We start from the raw sequence: 22,851 nt of genomic DNA on the forward strand, positions 1-22,851 counted from the left end.
ATTCAGATAGTTCTTTCAACCCTGCAAGGGTTTCCATCTATGTTTTTAGTGAGAATGCCCTAAACAAAATTCTTATAGTAGAAACCCTAGCTTTCCTGGAAGGAAAATACTAGTAGAAATTAAATTACAGGGACTAAAAATAAAAATGACAATCTGCACTGGTGCACCTAAAAAAGAAAATACTGCAACAATCACTTATGAAAGGGTAGTTAAAACCCACCTTTTTCTGCCGATAAAATTAGTATTTGCACATTGAATTTTAAAAAATATTTTTCATGTATTTAAAATCGCATCAAAATAATAGTTAAAAATAGTAAAGTTTATTATTATTATTGTTAAAATAATTGAGTTCAATCAGTTATTATGTATCAAAACATAAGAAATAATTGAAGAGAAAATCAATTCAAATAGATTTCTGTAAGAATCTAGTTTCCAAACAGCTGTAAACATAGTTGACAAGAAATTGCTCAACTTAAAAAGACATTCTAGCCCTATAATAAAATTTCTTAGCACTATTATTCAGATAAACACAGCCCTTCACAACATTAGGAGTTCTATTAACAAAACATTTTGAATTCTGATGATCTTTTCAGATTGAAACAAGACTTCCATAGATAATAACAAATTTTGCTTTGCTAGATTTTTCTTTCTCTACACAAAAAAAAGGCTAGAAATGGGAACGAGGGAGAAAACAACTCTACATTATCCTGCTGGTGCTAACCTCACTGCAAGCTTTATATTCCTCACAAGGACTCGGCAAATTGAAGTGCCTGCAAATCCAGCTCTTGTTTCATAATGCAGTTCATCAACCAGTCACTGCTGAAAGTTCGTATCCCTTTCTTTGCAGCTGATAATGCTTCTTCCATGTCTTCTTCACAAGCAACAAAAATTGTTTTTGATGCTTCATTTACTTTGTCCAGTCCAGAAATTATCTGTATATGTCACAGAGATTAGCAGAAGGGAAGCTAATGCAGAAACAAAATCTATTCTCATACCAAATTTGATATAGACTATTAAACAAGGTGTGGACCGAATTTTACCGTTTACTTTTTGAGAAGTTAGTGTTGTGATTTGGATTTTCCTGAGCACCATTTCACAACTTAAAATAATAGCAGTTATGACATTTTCTATCATATGCACGTGTGTATCTTTGGGACATTTGTGTTATTCATACATAATTAGACTATAAGATAATGATTATGCCATTAGCAGAGCAATACAAGTGTTATTGAAGGAGGACGCAGGATAAAGATCTTAGCAGAATGAGGCAAGAATCGGAGAGCTTACATTTCCACCAGCAGAACTGACAATGGTCGATAAAGCCTCAACTGGTGGCTGGACATTGGTGGATATGCATATGTCATATCCTTTAAGCAGCGCTCTGGGTCTGGCTTTTGCTCTCAAAACTGCATCTTTTAACTGAGTTCCGTACTTGAGCATGTATTCCTCATCAAGTAATGTATATGGCAGTTCATCTGCACATCAAATGGATTAATTTGAAAAGATTAGACTTTCTTGATATGTGGTTAGGTTTTTCAAAATAAGACATTTATTTTATACTTAACTCACCCACAAATTTGCTTTTCCGGAAGCTTTCTTTTAACCAACTTGATGAGACTATCCAAGCACTGTTTAAGAGATCATCACATGTATCAGTGTTAATATTCATATTACGTGACAAACACATATATACTAGAACACATCCATGTCAAAGCATTCCCATAAATCAATATGTAAAAGCCTGCATCTGCTTACTTAAAGGTCAAATTATTTAAAAATCCATGACTTTTGAATCTTCTTTATTTTTATGATTTTAACAAAACAAGATGTGACCTTTAATTAGGAATTCAATTCCGGTAAGAGATGGCCTATGGAGAAGTCTTCCCTCCCTATCTTGAAAATTGAAACTCAAGTATGCCAAACTATACAACAACAACAACAATTAACTCTTATTTCCAAACTAAATAGAGTCAGCTATGTGAAGTGAATATTTTTCATTATTCAGTTGATATACATTATTTTAGGTCCCCCCATTTTCCTCTTCACTTTTACCACTTATTTAGCACATTTCTGTATAAGCACATCGTCTGTACCTTGGACATAAATAGACCATCTTGATCCACTATCCATCCTAATTTTATCCATTGTTGTAGGGGTAGATATTCATCTTAACGTCCACATCTCTATCATGCTTATGTTTATCTTAGATGTCCAATGGTCACTCTCACACTGAACAGCTGACCTAACCACAATTCTATAGAACTTGCATTTTACTTTGTTCAAGGATATTACAATTGGGTAACACATCTGTTGCGTTCATCCCGTTTAACCATCATATTTTAATTTTAGGAGTTACATACTCATCTATTGCTCTTTTCTTTTAGATGATAAACCCTAAATACTTGCATTGATTGCTTTTGGGCACCAAAACAGTATCCAATTGAATCTCCTCTCTATTCCTTCCGCAAGTCTTACTTCTACTTAGCCTGAAATCCATACTCTTAAGCATTCTCCACAGCTCCAACTTTTGATTAACTCCTTCACTAGAGCACAGACTCGAAGAAAACTCTATTATGGAGAACTAGTCTGCATCCCTTTCTGTTGTTGTTACATTTGTAACCTCTCAATCATTCATGTACTTAATGGAATTAATTATATATTTGAGATAAGTCCTTTCTTTTCTAGCACCCACCAAACAACTTCCATGAGTACATTATCATATGCCTTTTATAGGTCAATGAATATTATGTAAAGACCTTTTCACCTCTCCATATACATTTTTATTAATCTTCTTAATAAAAAGAGAGGCTTTGTTGTAGATCTACCTAGCATAAAGTCAAACTAGTTCTCTGATCTTTAGCAGTTTTCCTAAATCTGTGTTCAATCACTCTTTCTACAACTTCTCATGTGACTCATTAATTTATTGTCCGGCAGTACGTATGGCTTTGTAGGCCCTTTATTCTTGTTACAGAAAGTCAACTATGTAGTTATGCGTGTGATTATGTAAATATTCCTTTCCTTAACTTGGTAGCATAATTTTAGGGATTAGCATAATTTCAGGATCCACACTCTTGTACATTAGAAAGAATATGCAGAAAATGTTCTCCAATATACTTCAATAACAATTCTTAAAAATAGAAATTCTCCAAAATACTTCAATAACGATTCTTAAACATAGAAACCAAAGTTCTTTTCTTCCACTCATTTGGCATCTTTTTAGATTTTAGTATGCCATTAATAGCTGAATTACCAAGCTATTTCAACCTCTCCAAGGCACTTCTATACTTTTATAGGATACCATATGGGCCTCAAGATCTCCCTATTTTTATATTCTTCATGGTCTTTTTAACTTCAACAAGCTTGACTCTATAAGCTTAGTTAAGATTCTACTCAACAATAAGTTTTACAAAGTTATCCTCATGACTTGCATTAAACAGCTTATCAAAGAAGCCTCTCCATCTCCGTTTGATCTTACCATCTCCCAATAAAATTTGTTAATTATCATCTTCAATGCACTTGACCTTATTTAGATCTGTACCCTCTTTTCCTCAAGTGGTGCTAGCTTATACACCTTTCTCCCTCTCACATCTGGAAGTTAAAAACTATTCGAATTCAATTTTTCAATTAGAACAAAAGTCATTCTGAAAGATATGAATTCACATCCAAAGCAACAAGATTTTGCAAGAATTTAATTTTTCAGAATGAAATCTCCAATTGAAACCCAAAATACCCCTCCTCCCCCTTATATGTTTCTTTAAAATAAATAAGGGCAAAATAGAAAATTAAGTACATTTTTTATTTTTTATTATTCCGAAGAATAGAATTGAAATAAATTCTATAAATTAATTCCAGACACATGAATTTTCTTATAATAAATTGAATTCTTTTATGAATTTAATTGAATTCTAACATGAAAATATATCACAACAGTAAATATGCAAAGAGAGAAAGCCAAGGATATGGAAGTAATTTGGTTGCAGTACTTTGTGAACTAAAATATGTACAAATGAAAGAAAAATAATTCCAATAGGGCATACTTGCATTATGATTTTCAGAGCAACAAAGTTAATTGTGAAAATATAACTTTGATTTACATCTCCATTTTATTATTGTCTTTTAAATCAGGAATAGATTATAATTGAAATTTTGACTTCATAACTGCACATTCATTGCAGAAATTTCCAGTCAAAAAAGAAGATAATACACTATGCTTAACACATAAATTTAAATGACCTACTCAAACATATCATATAGAAGGTAAAGGGAAAAATGGTGGAGCAACAGAAGCAAATTATTAAACTAAAGCAGCATAAAAAATACAAGGATCAGATTAAGACTCACCCTGAGCATAAAGCAGTGCAGAAATTGAGAGTTTTTCTTACTTTTCCTGTGACTACATGCGTGCTTGCACTTCCATCGGATATAACAATACCACCAAGGGTTTCAATTACCTATGAAGAAGAAATTAGTTTGCAACAAATACAATAAACAGAAGCATAAAAGGGAAATCTGAAGCATGATATAGATTATAGTATAGAATCTTAGAAAGCAAAATCAGAATAATTGGAAAATTTGGTTGGTGTTCCTTTAATAGAACTTACAAAAGTTCTTCCATAATAAAAGTTGGTAAAAGGAAAGCAGTCATTATGATACTTCCCATATAAACAATAGCATCTGCCTAGATATCCCTAAGCCTATCTACATGTGCACACGTGTGCTTGTAGACTTCCCTATAGAAAATGTTTTCGATTTTATATGAGGAGCTAGTCTTGGAAAAGAAGGGCGCATCAAAAGATAATTTCTAAGTGGAAATGGTAATAGGAAGAATTTCCCAACACTCATAAAATAGGAATGAGAAGATGGCAACATTTGATCTAATTATCATTCTTTTCAAAGAGAGCAATAAAGTAACAAACCACAAAATACCAATTACATCAATATGTGATTTACCTTAGAATGGACTACATAAATTGGATATACCTTTGTAAGATGCATTTTCTTAGCATCATCAGCAATATTCATTAGCATGATTCTTATGCTTTCTCTCTTGGATGGAAGTTCTTTGCTGCCCAATGCTTCTGATGCCATGTTAATTGTTCTCCCTTCTTTGGCATTGTCTTCCATGCAATGACTAGTCAAAGGATTTGTAGAAGTAACCCCAACAAAAGAACAACTTTTTGAAATGCCCAAGGGGCATTTGTTAAAGCAAGGATCAGTTCTTTCACTCCCTGATCCTGAATCTAAACCCATGATAGATTCTGTTTCACAATCAGTTTGATGACTTCCCTTCACTCTTTTTGACTTCAGTGAAGACAGTGAGGCTTCCCAAACCCTCTTTGTACCTTGTGTATAACAGGAACAGCATTTGACATCAATATCAGCTTCAATCTTTTCCAATTCTGCACCATTAGTCATCTTGCTGCATTTCTGTCCTTCACACAAAGCTGGTTCTTCACAGTCCCTATTCCAAGAAAAACCTGCTAGAAACAACCAAAAGCATTGGAGCCTGACCTGTAACAACCTAAGAAAACCTGCTTGCAAAGATGGTAGAGATCCAAAAAATAGCACCTAAACACCAAGTAAAAAATGAACCTTTCAACTTCAACCCCATGTAAGTAGGATTATCACAGATATAGAAATATCAATAAGATCACTTCAAGATTTCAAAATATATAGAAATATCCAAACTGAATGATAATGCACCAATGCGATGAATCTAATGTAAATTACCAAAATTAAAAACATAAATTTCTTTTACCATCTAAATTGCTATCTTCTCCAAGAAATTCATCCCCTATCATTCTTTTAGAATGAGACCTTTCTGTTATTTGATTTTCTGTGTTCAACGTATTGCAACCCTCCTCAGGCTGAGTAGATAGAGCAAGAGCTGCTAAAGACTCCATATGATGTCTTAGTGGAAAAAGGAACTTCCATGGCTCTGCATGGTTAGCTGAAGTATCCTCATTAAGATGTGAAACCATAAGGATTGAACCGCCAGGATAGCATAATGCTCTACGGATATCAGCCTTAATGGGCAGCCTGCGACGAGCCCGACCTTTTTTGTCCACCTCTGCTATTGATTCAAAACCCTGCATTGTGTTATACTCGAATATTAAAAATGAAATAGCAAATTCTTGTCAAAATATTCTACATTAACTAAAAAACATCAGAGCTAGTATGAATGTAGAATTATGGAGAATTTCCTGATGCATTTAAGTGAATAAAAGACCAACAATGAAAAAAAGTAGCTTCAATCCTCACCAATGCACATTATAGTAGCCACTACAAAAACATAAATGGTATGAAATAAGCAAGAAGTTACAATAAACCTCAGCCTGAAGTTTTTCTGATTCCTGCATTACCTGTTTAAGCCAAAAACCCTCAGATTCCTTATCTCCCCAACAGTATATAGTGCGAACACCAACACTCTGAAGTCTCTTCCTTAATTCCATGTACAAGCAGTGACCGAGTCCCTGGATATAACTAAGTTATGGCAGTAAAGTAGAGGATGATTACAAGTAAACAAATATATGTAGCATGACCCTGCATAAGGGCCTCACACATAAATAGTGAACAAGTACATGTGTGAGAGACAAATTATAAAATTAGAAAAATTATTATTAACTTTAATTCTATGTTCAACTGATATGAAGACTGAAGTGACAATTTGTTCATATGTCTTGAAATATAAAATCAAAAACTGCCTTCTCAAGGACTAAAATCATTTCTGCAAAACTTACATTACAGTATGCTCTAATCTTGTGTACCTTCGCATATGGCAATTAAACTGCATTACATAGTATGAAAAGCAAGCAAAAGAAAAGAAAAGAAAAGCATGAAACTATATAAATCCAATCAGTGTATAGGTGCATTCTTTGTAGAATACAGTTTCATTTCAGATGGTGGAATTGAACAAATTTTGAGGAACTATGAACCAAGATAAGAAATATAATGGCACCCAACAGAAACAGAAAGCAGAAAATAGACCTTATGCTGGTAGACTGAACTAACAGCAGCAAGAGGAATCTCAGCATACTGTGTGTCAGCAGGGACTATTTGATATGTAATGGCAGCTATAACCTGTAAAAACAACATAAAGAATATGGTCACTAATAGTTTGTAAAGAAATAGCCAATAAATTTGTTCAGCGCAGAAAATTCTTATAGTGCACAGTGAACAAGCACCATTCTGCGCTAACTTCATTATGTGCTTGGATGTGTTAGTGATGGATAACCGGATAAGGCAAAATGGGTAGAAAAGCAGGAACTCTGCATGCCACAATTATTCTATTATAAAACACTTCTTAAACACGTTCTTTTTTCTTTTCTTTTTCCTTTTTGTTTTGGCATTAAAGGTAACAATGTGAAGTCGACACCAACAGTAACAGATCATAGATCAACAAAAACACAAACACAAAGTATATAAACTATTAATGCTGAATAACATTGCTTTTAGGAGTAATAACTGCTTTTCATAAAAAGTTGTTCAATCACAGATCTGTGAGGTGCCAACATTGTTTTCAACTTCTCATAACAAACCGAGAGCCAAGCAACATAATGAAAGATATAGCAAGCATACTTCTCCATAACCTTCAACAGACTTGGATTGCAAAAGCAACGAGCAGTATTTCCTGCAAAATCCATCAGTAATATGGTCAAATGGTTTATCTACAAAGATAATGGAATCTTATGATTCTTGATTTGATTTGTTTAGCCATTATATCTATTTGAATCTATGGGGTGAATTTATAATTGTTACAATCTTACAATTCTCAATTCAATCTTTGCCATTATTACGGTTCAAATCTAGGAGATGCGTTGTTAATGTGCCTAACGTGATCCAATCAGAAGAATTAATATGAATCAATCAATTCAGCCGATTCATTTTCTGGAGGGTTGATAGATCCTATAACTTTAAATTTTAATATTTCACTTCAGTTTTTTAATATGAAAAGTGCACAACTATTTTTCTTCCATCAATCATTCTTTTCCCACTCCTCTTCTTTCTTGTGTTTTTTTTTATAAATTATTTCTCTAATTACAGTTGTCAAATTATGAAATTTTACATTAACAATTTAACATATCCTTACTTTTTAATTTAACTCACTTATTTGATCAAATTTAAATGGAGTTTCACATATAATGATGATCATTATCTATAATTAACATCTCATAATTTATAATATAAAACTATATAACATAATAACGATATATTATTCTATCGTAAAGCATACTTCTATTTATTTAAATGCTAATTTTTTATTTACCGAAATGTCATTGTAAATTTTTTCACTTATTTTTTAGGCACATATAGTTGGTAATTAGTTTGAAGAACTTTTATTGAATTTGATTCAATTCGGTTTTCACAAAATGAAAATTTCAATTCTCAATTGGAACCTTGATTTGACAACTACACCAACAATATTATAGAATAATGAGCATGCCGCTGATGTGCCATAGAGCTTTCAAGTTTCAACAGAAATATGACCAGCAAATTTACATGAGGCACCCAAAGTAACAAATTAAGCATTATGGACCTTGACTATGAAATGAGGAGGCTAAATTTCAGCAAGTACCGTAGACAAGAATAGAAAAAATGAAAATGATCTATACCCATTTGAGACACATTTTTCTAGAAAAGTTGATTGCTTTCCGGTATTTGCAGTATATTTCATTGTAGGTAGTTCTCTATTGTATATCTTTAAAACCTCCTACAAAATCCAAGTATATACGCATTTAGAAGAAACATAGTGGTTTAAAGTAGATAAAGTAAAACTAAAATATAACAGAATATCAAAACGTATATATTGGAAAATTTGACTAAATGAGAAAGGCCGCTAAAATTAGTATAGCAGAAGAAACAAAAGAGAAGATAAGCAGAGTGAGATGATGTACCTCAATATAGGATTTGCAACGGTCACCAGAATATTTTGAATTTACTAGGACAAAAATATGGTCATCCCCAAGAATGGAAGTTTTCCCTGCTTCAGTTACTTAAAAGAAAAATTAACAAAAAGCAGAAAACAAATGCTATTTTACAATAATTTCTCGTATGAATTAGATGGTACATATACCTTCTCCTTCAGCTTTAGATTTCCAAATATCATCATTACATCTTCTATTAAAGTCTTCTCTCACTGTACCAAAGAATAAAATTTAGCATGTTGTGTTATATCTATACAAAATCAACCCACTAATTCAACATGCACTTTTTTGTTATGATTGTTAAATATGATAATATATGGTGTGTGTTTGGCTCAAAAAGCAATGGAGCTTAACACTGATTCATTCAGTTTCCTTCACTTTCTGGGCGTCCAAACAAATAAAATAAAGAATACATTGCAAGTATGCTGAAACAGGTTGAAAGGATACCTGAAATTTTGATTTTTGCGCTTTTGGTGAGAGAAATTTGGAGGCTATTGGGATCTGATTGGCAAGTGAAGTTGTTCGCTTCTACAATGACCTCGCAATTACCTGTAGATATGGGGGAAAACATAGGAATTAGAGAAATGGAAGATTTAATTTCTAGGTTTTCTGCGAATCGTTCCTTTTTTTTTTTTTGTACCGATTAGGATTGGAGAAGGAGACGATGAGGCCTTCCTTGGCGCCATGACTCTGGTTTGGGTTTTGGAAGTGATATTGTGAAAGGCGGAAGGCGAGAATACTTAAAAGAAGCGGGAAGAATGGGTTTTTCTGTAATTTTAGCTTTTTTACCCCATCAATGAATTTATTTTATTTTAATAAAAAAAGTATTATTTATTTCCTATATTGGAACGAATCTTATTAATTAATATTTTAATTTTAAAAAATATATTAAAATATTATTAAAATTTTAAAAAAATTTATTATTATTTATTTAATCCTTCAATATTTTAATATTTAATTTTTAGATAAAATGCTTAAATATATCCCTAAATTTTTTAATAAAATTTAATTATGTCTAATTTTATTTTTAAGTCATATAGACCTTCAACCTTTTTATTTACATTTAAATTAGCCCCGTATCAATAAAATAATATATTTTAATAATAAATATTATTATCTCTACTTTTTAATTTATAAAATTACTTAATATTTTTAGTTAAATTTAAAATTAATAAATTTTTAAAATTTTAATAATATTTAATTAATAAATTTTTTTGAAATTTTAATAATATTTCAATATAATTTCAAAAATCGATAATTACAATAAATTTTCACAAATATGAATTAAATAATAACTTATTATTTTAATTATATATATATATTTAAAAAATTATTATTGAATTTATTTTTAAAAAATTAATTAGTTCTATCTTTATTTTAAAATCATTTAATTAAAATTTTATATTTTAACATTAATTAAAGAAGTAAATAATATAAATAATTAAAATTTAAAAATTAAATAATATATATAAATATAATTAAAATGAAACTAAATAATATAAATCATTAAAGTAATTTATAAATTTTTAAATAAAATAATTAAAAAATTATATTTTATAAAATATAATTAAATGATCAACTGATTAATTTCATAAAAGTTTAAAGAGTTGTTTTAATACAAAAATGCAAAGCATTAAGTATATTCAATCAGACAATCCTTAAACCTTGCTTTAGGCGCAATCAGGGCAAACCAAGGGTGATGACCGCTGGATTTCTTCACCCTGGTCCAGGGCCTCGATCACAGCCAAAAGCCCATCAAGTAGAGGTCCACACACCTGACACACGAGACAAGCCTGGCTCGTGCAACCTTCAAGGCCGGGCTCCATCCGGCTCCCTCATTCAGACCGGTCCAGCCCGCACAAAGCAACCCTTCTCCTCTTGGGCTCAGCGTCTGGCCCAACTCTCGACCCAGCCCAGTTTCCAGAGCCATACTCAGACAGCCTGACAGATCCGCTCGAGCGTACGCACGAGGAGAATCAGAGGCCGTTACGCATGAAGCAGGCGGCTGATACCCTCGTACACCCGAATTTGTATGTCAGAGACGCGTGTCCCAATCATGGAGAGACCTTTACACGTCACCAGTAAGCAAAGCGAAATGGATAAAAGAGGAGGCCCCTCCCCAGATAGCAGAAGTTCTTTTAAGCATTATTATTCAATACAAAAACCCTTGTAAAACCCTATTCTATTGGATCTCAGATCATCAATTGGCGCCGTCTGTGGGAAACGAAGGAGATCTTTTCATCACCGGAGTTTTCACTTTCAAAACCCACTGAGATCCACGATGGCAAACCACCAAGAAAGTAACCTTAACATTCCAAATGACTTGAGCTCTGTCCAAGAAGGGCAGCAGTTCTCCTTTTCTAGCCCTACAACGTTGAATAACCAAACGCCTGTTCCCCTTAATCCCTCGCCAAGCTTGGCAGGGAATACTCCCACTATGACCCTGTCTAACCAGGACATTCAAACCATGGCCCTCCAGTTACAGACCACCGCTCACTGGTTGGGGCAGATAATGCAACAAAGGGGCCTTAGCACCCCAGTAAATGCACTCCCAGTAGTGGAGGAACCCAGAACCAACGAACCCCAACCCACCTCTGACCGCCTCCAAACTAACAGCCATGGTGCCGAGGAAGAGGAAGAACCACAGGCCCGAATCCATGCGAGGAGGGCGAAGGAGATGATAGAAAATGAGGAGGCAGATAACTATTCTGTCGAAACAACCAGAGAGACAGGAACGGAAGCGGAGGAGGAGGAGGAATACAGCCCGGAGGATGAGAAGATGAATCAAAAGTTGAAAAAGTTGAAAGAGCAGCTCTTAGCCGAGCTAGGTAAGAAAGACCAGAGCCTAACCTCCTTGCCTACTTCTTCTCCTTTCTCAAAGGTGGTGCAGCAAGAGACTGTCCCCAAGAAGTTCATAATGCCGTCAATGGCAGCCTATAACGGAGCTGGTAACTCGAGGGAGCACGTCATGAACTATAAGACCTTCATGGAGTTGCAAACTCTGTCAGATGCCTTAATGTGTAAGGTGTTCCCAACGAAGCTCTCGGGACCAGCGCGGGCGTGGTTCAACAGTCTGGAGGTCGGAAGCATTAAAAGTTTTGGAGATCTTGCTACCCGTTTCATCAGCCGGTTCATAGCCGGGGTGCCAGCAGATAGGAAGACGAGCTATCTGGAAACAGTGAGACAGAAAACGGGGGAATCACTAAGAGAGTACGTCGCCCGTTTCAATACGGAGGCCCTGCAGATTCCCGAGCTTGATGAAGGAAGGGCGGTGGAGGCCATGCAAAAAGGAACAACCTCTGCCGAGTTCTTTGGCTCTCTAAGCAGGAAACCTCCAACCTCGTTGGCTGAGTTGATGAAGAGAGCAGAGAATTATATAAGGCAGGATGATGCCTTGGTAACGAGTAGATTTGCCAAAGAGATGGCAGGAAAAGAGAAAGCTCCGGAGGAGAGGAGGCCGGAGAGACATGAGAAGAAACATGGGAAGAGGCCTGAGCCGTACAAGCAGGCCTGGGAGAGAAGGGATCAAAGGCCTCCCCCACCTCCTCGGGTTCTTGAACCAAGAGTGCTCCCTCCTTGGGTTCCCGAGAAGCCAACCCCCCTCAACGCCTCCAGAGCCGAAGTGCTCATGGCAGTCCAGGATAAGGAGTTTCTCCAATGGCCAAAACCCCTGAAGTCGGAGGCAGATCAAAGAAACCCTGACAAGTATTGTCAGTATCACCGGACGCATGGCCATGATACAAATAACTATTTTCAGTTGATTGCGGAGATTGAGAGGTTGATAAAAAGAGGGCATCTCAAGAATTTTGTGAAGAAGCCGGAAGGACAGAGGCTTCAGCCCGGTCCGGCAACTCAGATGCCTAGGAGAACAGGAGCTGGACCAGTGAACGATGGGTCCAGTGGGACCATCAACATGATTGTTGGAGGAACGGGAGGATGGATGAGCCGTCGAGGAAAGAAGAGAAACCGGGAAGGGGAGACCAGCAATGGTGAAGTTATGCAGATCATGGAACATTCTCCCATGACCATTGTCTTCTCTCCGGACGATGCACAAGGCATTCAGATGCCCCATGATGATGCGCTCGTCATTGAGGCTGTCATCAATAATTTTCGGGTGAAGAAGGTTCTGATAGATGACGGGAGTAAAGTCAACTTACTGCCATACCGGGTTTTCCAGCAGATGGGAATTCCGGAAGAACAGCTGGTTCGAGACCAGTCACCAATCAAAGGGATCGGAGGTGCGCCGGTGCTCGTTGAGGGAAAGGTGAAGTTGGCTGTCACCTTGGGAGAAGCTCCTAGAGCTCGCACTCATCACGAGGTATTTGTGGTAGTCAAACTCCCATTGTGCTACAATGTGATTCTAGGGAGGCCTGCGCTGTTCGATTTCGAAGCTGTCACTAGCATTCGGTATTTGGCACTCAAATTCCCAACAGAGGAAGGAGTGGGAATAGTCCGGGGCAGCCAGGAAGAAGCAAGGGCGGTATACTTGGCTACAGTAACAGAACTGAGCTCAACTGGAGAAGCACTTGACTCGGAAGTTCTGGAGGTCAGGGATGAGACAAAAGAAGCCCGGACAGAGCCAGTTGGAGAATTGGAGACTTTTCCCTTGTCAGAAGAAGAGGCAAGCAAGGTCTTCAGTCTCAATGCCGGCCTCACCAAAGAACAAAAAGGCGAAGTCATGGCCCTAATCCGAAGTCACGCGCCGACCTTCGCATGGAAGCCCTCAGACATGCCGAGAATTGACCCTAAGGTGATGACGCACAGACTGAATGTTCTTCCCGAGGCTAAGCCAGTAAAGCAGAAGAAGAGAGTAGTGGGAAGAGAAAAGCAGCAGGCCACCCGGGAAGAAGTGCAGAAGCTAGAGGAGGCAGGCTTTATTAGGGAAGTGATGTACCCGCAGTGGTTGGCAAATCCTGTGTTAGTCAAAAAAGCCAATGGCAAATACAGGATGTGCATAGATTTTACCGACCTAAATAAGCCCTGCCCTAAAGATTGTTATCCCCTCCCCGATATTAATAAAATGGTCGACTCAACGGCCGGTTTTGATTATATGTCTTCTTTGGATGCTATGTCTGGTTATCACCAAATCCCAATGGAAAGATCGGATGAGGAAAAGACCTCGTTTATAACTGAAGATGGGACTTACTGCTACAGAGCTATGCCCTTTGGGTTGAGAAACGCCGGGGCAACTTACCAAAGATTGATGAATAAAATCTTTAAAAACCAGATCGGCAGGAATGTGGAAGTGTACGTGGATGATATGGTGGTCAAAAGTTCAACTTTCCAACAGCACATAGCAGATTTAATGTAAGTATTTGGGGTGTTAGATCAATACAGGATGAAGTTGCACCCAGCAAAGTGTGCCTTCTTCATCAGAGGAGGAAAGTTCTTGGGGTACATGGTGAGTGGAAAAGGCATTGAGCCCAATCTGGAGAAGGTGGAAGCCATATTGAATATGCCGGAGCCGACCTGCGTAAGGGACGTCCAGAGACTAACCGGGAGAGTAGTGGCGCTCAACCGATTCATGTCGAGGTCGGCAGAAAAGTGCTTGCCATTCTTCAAGAAGTTAAGAAAGGTGTCGAACTTCGAATGGACAGAAGACTGCCAAAAAGCCTTCACAGAGCTTAAGAAATATCTCAGCTCGCCCCACGTGCTCAGCAGTCCCATAAAAGGGGAAGAACTCCTGATATACTTGGCGGCCTCAGAACAAGCAATCAGCGCAGTGCTAGTAAGGGTGGAAGAAGGAGAGCAGAAACCTGTTTTCTACGTCAGCAAGGTACTCAGAGATACTGAGGTTAGATACTCGAACATTGAAAAATTAGCATATGCCCTATTGCTAGCAGTCCAGAAATTCAAAGTTTATCTAGAAGGCCACCAAGGAGTTGTGATGACAGACCAACCCCTAAAGAAGATTCTACGCAGACCAGAAACTTCAGGGCGGATGTTGGCATGGTCTGTAGAAATTAGCCCTTACTGTCTAGAGTACCGACCTCGGACGGCTATAAATCCCAAGCGCTGGCTGACTTCATAGCAGAGTGCGCATTCAATGAGGAAAAGGAAGGATCATTTCCAGATATACCAAGAAAAGAGGGAGAGGGAGAGCCTTCCCAAGAATTTAGTTGGCAGCTGTATGTAGATGGAGCATCAGGCGCTGAGGGCAGCGACGCTGGGATAATGCTTAAGGGGCCGGAGGGCTTTAAAGCATGCTATGCTTTACGGCTAGAATTCAAGGCTTCTAACAATATGGCCGAATATGAAGCCTTGGTGAATGGAATGTTGGTAGCTTTGGAGGTAGGGGTAACCGACCTCGAGGTGAATAGCGACTCTCAGCTGGTGATCAATCAGGTGACGGGAGTATATCAGGCCAGAGACCCCATCATGCAGAGCTATCTTGACAAAGTAAAAGCTTTGGAAGCCGAACTCACGAGTCGAGGAGTTATTATCAGATTTCAGAGGATTCCTCAAGATGAAAACGAGGAGGCAGACCTGCTTAGTCGGTTGTCCAAAGAAGATCTAGAGCAGCTTCCCAATGAAGTATATATACAGCATGTCCATACACATGCTTTCAAAAGGACAAACACGATACTACAGGTGGAACAGAGCCCAACTTGGATGACTCCCTATCTAAAATGCTTGGAGAAGGGCGAGCCCCCTGAAGATAAAGACGAAGCCAAAAAGATAGCAGCTCGAGCCGCCAATTACCAAGTAATAAGGGGAACCTTGTACAGAAAAGGGAAATCCAGTCCGTGGCTCCGATGTGTGAGTCCGGAAGAAGCTACAAAGGTAATGGAAGAGATACATAGAGGCCTATGTGGAGCACACGAGGGAGCAGGGACATTGGCCAACAAAATATTCAGGCAAGGATATTATTGGCCCACTGTCAAAAAAGAAGCAGAAGAGTTTGTCCGGAGGTGTGACGTATATCAGAGATTTGCTAATGCCATCAGGACCCCTGCCACTCCTCAGGCAAGCATATCCAGTCCATGGCCTTTCTCACAATGGGGAATCGACATCCTAGGACCTTTCCCCAAAACTACGGGGCAAAGGAAATTCGTAGTGGTAGCTGTGGAATACTTCTCAAAATGGCCAGAGGCAGAAGCAATAGCCACAATCACAGCTCGCAAGATGATAGATTTCGTGTGGGGGCATATCATCTGCAGATTTGGCATACCTAGAGTGCTTATCTCAGACAACGGCAGACAATTTGACTGCAGCACTTTCAAAGCCTTCACGACGAACATGGGCATATGGCATAAGTTCTCCTCTGTGGCTCATCCTCAGACTAATGGCCAAACAGAAGTCACTAACAGAGCTATCCTCCAAGGATTAAAGAAACGGCTAGATGGCGCAAAGGAAAATTGGGCAGAAGAACTCAATAGCATCCTATGGGCACTCCGGACCACTCCCAGAGCGCCCACTAAAGAAACACCTTTTGCACTTGCTTATGGCACAGAAGCCGTAGTCCCAGTTGAATTGCAGATTCCCACTCATCGAGTCCAATTCGTTAGTGAGAATACCAATGGGGATAAGTTAAGAAGCAACTTGGTTGCTCTTGAAGAAGTTAGGGAAGAAGCCCAAGTCCGAACTGCCGCTTATCAACAACGAGCGGCGAGATATTACAACCAAAAGGTTCGGGAAAGAAGCTTGAAAGTGGGAGACTTGGCCTTAAGAAACCTGGAAGCTACAGGGAAAAGAGCAGCCGCGGGCAAATTAGCACCGACCTGGGAGGGTCCTTTCAAGGTGACAAAAGTGGTCAAGCCAGGGGTATACCGAATCGAAGATATGCAAGGAAACCCTGAGCCCCACGCTTGGAACATCCAGCACTTAAAGAGGTATTTTCCTTGAAATATTTGTAAAGAAAAACATTGTATTTTGATAAATATGAGTAAATAAAATTGTCTACACAATGTGATTATCTTTATGAATAATATTCTTCCATGAAAAAGAAAGAACAGGGCTCAGAAAGATCCCTTGAAAAAACAAGACCTCAGTTAGGCCCAAAACCAGCTGAGATGACGAAACGACAGTAAGGCCAATGAGCCTGAATCTTGTGCAAAACCTCAAGGAGGTACAAAAAACATCTGGCGGGGCCCCGAGGTCACCCCGGAACAAAAGCAAAAAGGATCCCGTAAGATCTCCTAAAACAAAACAAAAAACTGCCGGCGGGCCCCGAGGTCACCCCAGAACGGCCGGAGAGGATCATAAAGATGCCTCCCGGAGCATGAAGACCGGGATCCCCTAGAACTCCCGGGTAAACAAAGAAGACCGGGATCCCCCAGAACTCCCGGGAAAACAAAACAAAAAACTGCCGGCGGGGCCCTGAGGTCACCCCGGAACGGCCGGATAGGATCATAAAGATGCCTCCCGGAGCATGAAGACTGGGATCCCCTAGAACTCCCGGGTAAACAAAGAAGACCGGGATCCCCCAGAACTCCTGGGAAAACAAAATAAAAAACTGCCGGCGGGGCCCTGAGGTCACCCCGGAACGGCCGGTGAGGATCATAAAGATGCCTCCCGGAGCATGAAGACCGGGATCCCCTAGAACTCCCGGGTAAACAAAGAAGACCGGGATCCCCTAGAACTCTCGGGAAAACAAAACAAGAACGGTCGGTGAAGGCCATTGTAATACCCGGCTAGACTCCGGTATCGGAATTCCTACCGTCCGGTAGAATCCCGGATGTCGGAAACCTCTAGAAGGGTAAAAGTATGTTTTTATGAAATGTTTTCATGTTTTTAATGATTTTAAGTATGATTTTAAATGAGTTTTGCATGAAAATAGCTTTAGAGGAAAACTCAGGTTCGGCCGCCGAAAGTCAAGTTCGGCCGCCGAACATGCATGCGTTTGGGAGGCACGTTAGGCCCCCGAAAGCATGAGTGAGGAAAGTCCAGGTTCGGCCGCCGAAGCTCAAGTTCGGCCGCCGAACATGGCATGCATGCGGAGGCACATTCGGCCCCCGAACGTGGCCTGGCCAGCCACTATAAAAGGGTCCCTTAGGTCCACACGGGCGAGCTTTTTCTCCCCCGTTGTCGGCCAAGGTGAGTCTTCGCCACCCCTCCCTCGATCTTGAGTATTTTCTTTAGATCTTCTATGATTTTCACGGGTTTTAACTTTTATTTTGAAGTTTTGTGAGTAAAGAGCAAGTTTTGGGTACTTGGAGGTTCAAAGAGCTCAATCTCTCCATCTCCAAGCTAGGATCGCTTTTCCTCTCGATCTTCAAGAGGTAAGAGTCGATCTTGAACTCTTTTTATGTTTTAAACAAGTTTGATGAAGATTTATGGGGGTTAAAGGCATGTTTAGTTCATGTTTAGGTTTATGGGTTTATGTTGTGATTTTGAACAATGTATGTTGGAAATGTGTTGTTTGAAGTGTTGTAGTTGGGGTATATGATAGTTTGAGACCCCTAGGAGTAATGTATGATGTGTATGCATGTTGTAGAACAAGTTTATGCATGATTTGAGGCTTTGGGAGGCAAGAGGTTCGTTTGAACCAAGTTTCTGCCCATTTGGGAGAAACCAGGTTCGGCAGCCGAAGGCACTTTCGGCCGCCGAACCCCCTTTGTGGAGGCAGCATTCGGCTGTTGAAGTTGCCCCCAAAAAGAGACTTTCGTCTCTGTCAGGGACTTTCGGCCGCCGAAGGTGCCGCCGAAAGTGCCTGACTTTCGTCTCTGTCTGGGACTTTCGGCCGCCGAACCTGCCGCCGAAAGTGCCCTGTTCAGCCATTTCATGCATATTTTTGTAGGATGTTTTCATGATGTTTTGGGGGGTTTTTGGGGAGTATATTAGAGAGATGATTATGTATGTTGGTCCCTCATTGGAGTCCACCTGTGTAGGTTCGGACCCGAGGAACCGAGGACCCCAGCAGTGAGTCAGCTGCTTCAGAGTCTGTAGCGCTTCAGCCAGAGGTGAGTGGAACTAAAATTAATCTTTTAAACTAAGAAATTAAATGTTTTTATCATGGTTCATGCATCATGATTATGCTATAGGATGATTGCATTAGTTTCACGAATATGCTGCATTGCATCATTTGTTGTTGATGTGGGTGAATATTGGATGACCCAATTAGTCTCAGACATGAAGACCAGGGCCCCATGCTACGGCTCTGGCACAGAGTAAGGAAAGACCAGGGCCCCATTCTACGGCTCTGGCACAGAGTAAGGAACGGTTATGGGACTTGAAGACCAGGAGCTCAGAGGAAGCCCTGGGGTAATGGTAAGTAATGTATGCTATAACAGGAAGACCAGGGCCCCATTCTACGGCTCTGGCACAGAGTTAACTGGGACTAATTGGAGACAAGTTCACCCAACCCTTATGTGAATTGTCTGTGTTATGATGCATTTCATTAGAGCATAGTTTTAAATACGTTTTATAGTTCTACTCACTGGGCTTTTAGCTCACCCCTTTCCCCTAACCCCAGGTATGCAGGTACAGGATAGACCAGGTGATCAGCACGAGTAAGAAGTCTTGGTCTATGTAAAAGTTAGAGTTTGTGGACATGACAAATGTTTAAGATGTAATGTAAAGTTAGAACAGTTATGTAATTTCAAGCCATGTCATTGAGGTTAGAGTTGTGTTTGACCATTATATGTTGTTAATCCCATTGGTATGTACATGATCATTAACTTATGATATATGATGTTAAGCTTCAACCAAGTTCATGTATGATGAGATACCCCATTGGAACATTTGATGAGGGCTCCAGTGGAGGTTTATGTTTATGTTTATGTTTATATACAGCTTGAGCTTGGTTGATGTATGAGAAAATTTTACAGCCTTATGTTTTGTATGATCATGTATGGGATGAGACAGGTTCACAGGTTACAGGTTAGGCTTGCTACGGGTCCCGGCGGCCTTACGCCGACCTGGATCCTAGCGCCGGTAGCGGTCCGGATTTCCGGGCTATTACAGAGTGGTATCAGAGCCCTAGGTTCACATGGTCGGACCTAGCGTGACGGGCTCATAGATGTTATAGAAGGTCAAGCACAATAGGAAAGGTCATGTCCACTAGGATAGGATGTGGAGTCCTGTCTTGTATGATGATGTGATATGCCATGATTATATGCATGTGCATAAACGATATGTTATGAATGTTTTGTATATGATGAGGGTTCATGTGTTTCCACATGAACCATATGATGCTGATGTTTGAGTTTTGTATGTGTTGTTTTTCAGAAACAGGATGAGAGGAACTCGTCGATCGGCACGATTGACTGGAGTCCCACCAGAGGATGAGGGCACGAGCGCCCGTCCTCCAGCATTGCCTAGGGCAATGTCATACAGAGCAAACAGAGAAAGAGTACCAAGGGACCCTAGAAGGTCCTTTGATACTAGCAGAAGAGGGACAAAAAGAGGAGGAAGTTTTTCAGATGTGAGGGAGGTTGTGGAAGAAGATCAGAGGAGGGATGGGAATCTGGATGTGAGCATGTCGAAAGAAGGGACAGGGGAATCACAGGGAGGCACTCAGGCCTCGGGGTATGTTTTTCCACCCCACTATCCACCCTTTGCACAGGGAACAGGGTATCCGATGGGAAACACATCGGATTACACTAGCTATAGCCCCTACCCTACCTACATGCCTTATCCACCTTTCTATCCACCCTACCCACAGTACCCAGCTTATCCACCCTCACCCTTCTATCCTAACCCAGCAAACCCCACCTCGGGGAATGCTGCACCCCACCTCCACCACCTACAGAACCAGCAGCCCCAGTTGCTCAACCCCCTAGACCTAACACAGCCAGTGGGAGTAAGGTAAAGATGACAGATTACCTTAAGTTGGACGCTCCCAAATATAAGACAAGGGATGATCCCTTTGAGTACTTGAGAGCTGTTAAGATGATCACTGATGAGTTAGGGGCAGATGACAGAAGAGCTATTGAGATGGCAGGGTTCACCTTAAAGTGCAAGAAGGCACGGGAATGGTTCAAGTGCTATGTGGACCCGAGACTAGACGGCATGACGTGGGAGGAATTTGCAAATGAGTTTGCTGGATGGGCGTTTCCAGACAGTTCCAGAGAGCTAAAGATGATTGAGTTTGAGCAACTGAGGCAGACGGAAGATATGAGTATTGAGGAGTACACGGATAAATTTCTCGAGCTATTGCCTTTTTCAGGGCAAGCTCTAGATACAGATGCGAAGAAAGCCAAGAGATATGTGATGAAGCTGCATTCCAGGTACTCCTCATTGATCTAGTCAGTTGAGAGGGAAAGCTTTCACACTATAGTAGATATGGCACGAAGAATGGAAGCTAGTGCTATTATTGAGGGGTCAGTGAAGCAGTCAGTGACCCTGTCGTCAGGGGTTAAGACTCCAGGCAGAGGAGGGCCAGGACCCTCTACTCAGAGCTCAGGAAGCAAGAGATGGAGTAACACCACCAAGAAGCCCAAGAAGAACAAGTTCTGGAATAAGTTGAAATCCGGTCTGGGATTCGGCGGTGGTTCGAGTTCAGGTTCAGATGGTACAGAATGCTTAAGGTGTGGAAGGCCACACAAGGGAGTGTGTCGAGCTGGGACCAATGTATGCTTCAGATGTGGTCAGGAGGGACACATAGCTCGGGATTGTCCTAGAGCACCTTTTATGGGCCAGCCCCAGCAGGCAGCTTCAGGTAGTGTGGCACAGCCAGCAGCTCTAGCCACAACTCAGGGCAGTGGCAGAGGTAGAAGGAGAGGGGCAGCCTCTTCTTCTGGTTCCCGAGGTGAAGGTCCATCAGCTCCAGCCAGGATCTTCACCATGACTCAGCAGGAGGCGAACACATCCAACACCGTGGTGTCAGGTAATCTCATCATTGGGTGTTCTGATGTGTATGCATTAATGGACCCAGGTGCATCTCATTCTTTTATTGCACCAAGAGCCGTTGAGAGATTAGGGTTGATGGTCTCTGGGTTAGAGTGTCCCTTATGGGTCAGTGGACCCAAGTGTGACCCGTCAGTGGCAGAGTCAGTCTGCCGGTACAGTCCAGTTTTTGTTGAGGGAGGATGCCTCTCCGCCGACCTCGTGGTTCTAGACTTGACAGATTTTGACGTCATTCTAGGGATGGATTGGCTATCTACCCATGGTGCTACCTTGGACTGCAGGGACAAGGTAGTCAGGTTTAAAGATCAGAACGGGTCAGAGGTTGTCTTCAGAGGAGACAAGAGGGGTACGCCTAGAGGTTTGATATCAGCCCTACATGCTCGTAGGTTGCTTAGGAAGGGATGTCAGGGGTATGTGGCTCATGTGAGAGAGCAAGATAGACAGGTCAGGGAGCCAGCCTCAGTGCCAGTTGTCAGAGAATTTCTGGATGTCTTTCCAGAAGAGCTTCCAGGACTACCACCTGCTAGGGAGATAGAGTTCGAGATTGAACTGATGCCTGGAACTAGACCGATCTCTATCCCTCCCTACAGGATGGCACCAGCAGAATTAAAAGAGTTGAAAGAACAGTTGCAAGATCTGGTAGACAAGGGCTTCATCCGACCGAGTACCTCACCTTGGGGTGCTCCAGTACTTTTTGTGAGAAAGAAGGATGGATCCCTCAGACTTTGTATCGACTACAGGCAGTTGAACAAGGTCACTACCAAGAACAAGTACCCATTGCCTAGGATCGACGATCTATTCGACCAGCTAGCAGGAGCGGGTTGTTTCTCCAAAATAGATCTGAGATCAGGGTACCATCAGCTGAGGATAAGGGAAGAGGACATACCGAAGACAGCTTTCAGGACCAGATATGGGCACTATGAGTTCCTTGTAATGCCGTTCGGGTTAACCAACGCCCTTGCAGCATTCATGGACCTCATGAACAGAGTGTTTAGACAGTACCTGGATCACTTTGTTATTGTCTTTATAGATGATATCTTAGTGTACAGAGGAGCATGCCCAGCATCTGAGGATTGTGTTACAGACCTTGAGGGAACATGGCTTGTATGCCAAGTTCTCCAAGTGTGAGTTCTGGCTG

General features: G+C 40.4%; 1 protein-coding gene and 1 long non-coding RNA gene across 2 annotated transcripts; both read right to left on the reverse strand.

Annotated features, from left to right (window-relative positions):
- Nucleotides 1–386: 386 nt before the first annotated feature.
- Nucleotides 387–8,979, reverse strand: LOC110611560. The gene is made up of 12 exons (XM_043960309.1): nucleotides 8,895–8,979; nucleotides 8,613–8,710; nucleotides 7,579–7,630; nucleotides 6,988–7,080; nucleotides 6,741–6,767; nucleotides 6,363–6,473; nucleotides 5,759–6,089; nucleotides 4,981–5,477; nucleotides 4,342–4,451; nucleotides 1,570–1,628; nucleotides 1,288–1,475; nucleotides 387–932 (listed from the first exon to the last, which is right to left on the reverse strand). Exons 2-12 carry the CDS (start codon nucleotides 8,672–8,674, stop codon nucleotides 744–746), a joined length of 1,719 nt encoding a protein of 572 aa, XP_043816244.1. The 5' UTR covers nucleotides 8,675–8,710; nucleotides 8,895–8,979; the 3' UTR covers nucleotides 387–743.
- A 93-nt stretch (nucleotides 8,980–9,072) lies between these two features.
- On the reverse strand, nucleotides 9,073–9,637 carry LOC110611150. The gene is made up of 3 exons (XR_002487316.2): nucleotides 9,565–9,637; nucleotides 9,372–9,473; nucleotides 9,073–9,136 (listed from the first exon to the last, which is right to left on the reverse strand). It is a non-coding gene; the product is annotated as an uncharacterized LOC110611150 (long non-coding RNA).
- Nucleotides 9,638–22,851: the final 13,214 nt, after the last annotated feature.

This window comes from Manihot esculenta, chromosome 9 (genome assembly GCF_001659605.2).
Source record: "Manihot esculenta cultivar AM560-2 chromosome 9, M.esculenta_v8, whole genome shotgun sequence".
Taxonomy (NCBI): Eukaryota; Viridiplantae; Streptophyta; class Magnoliopsida; order Malpighiales; family Euphorbiaceae; genus Manihot; species Manihot esculenta.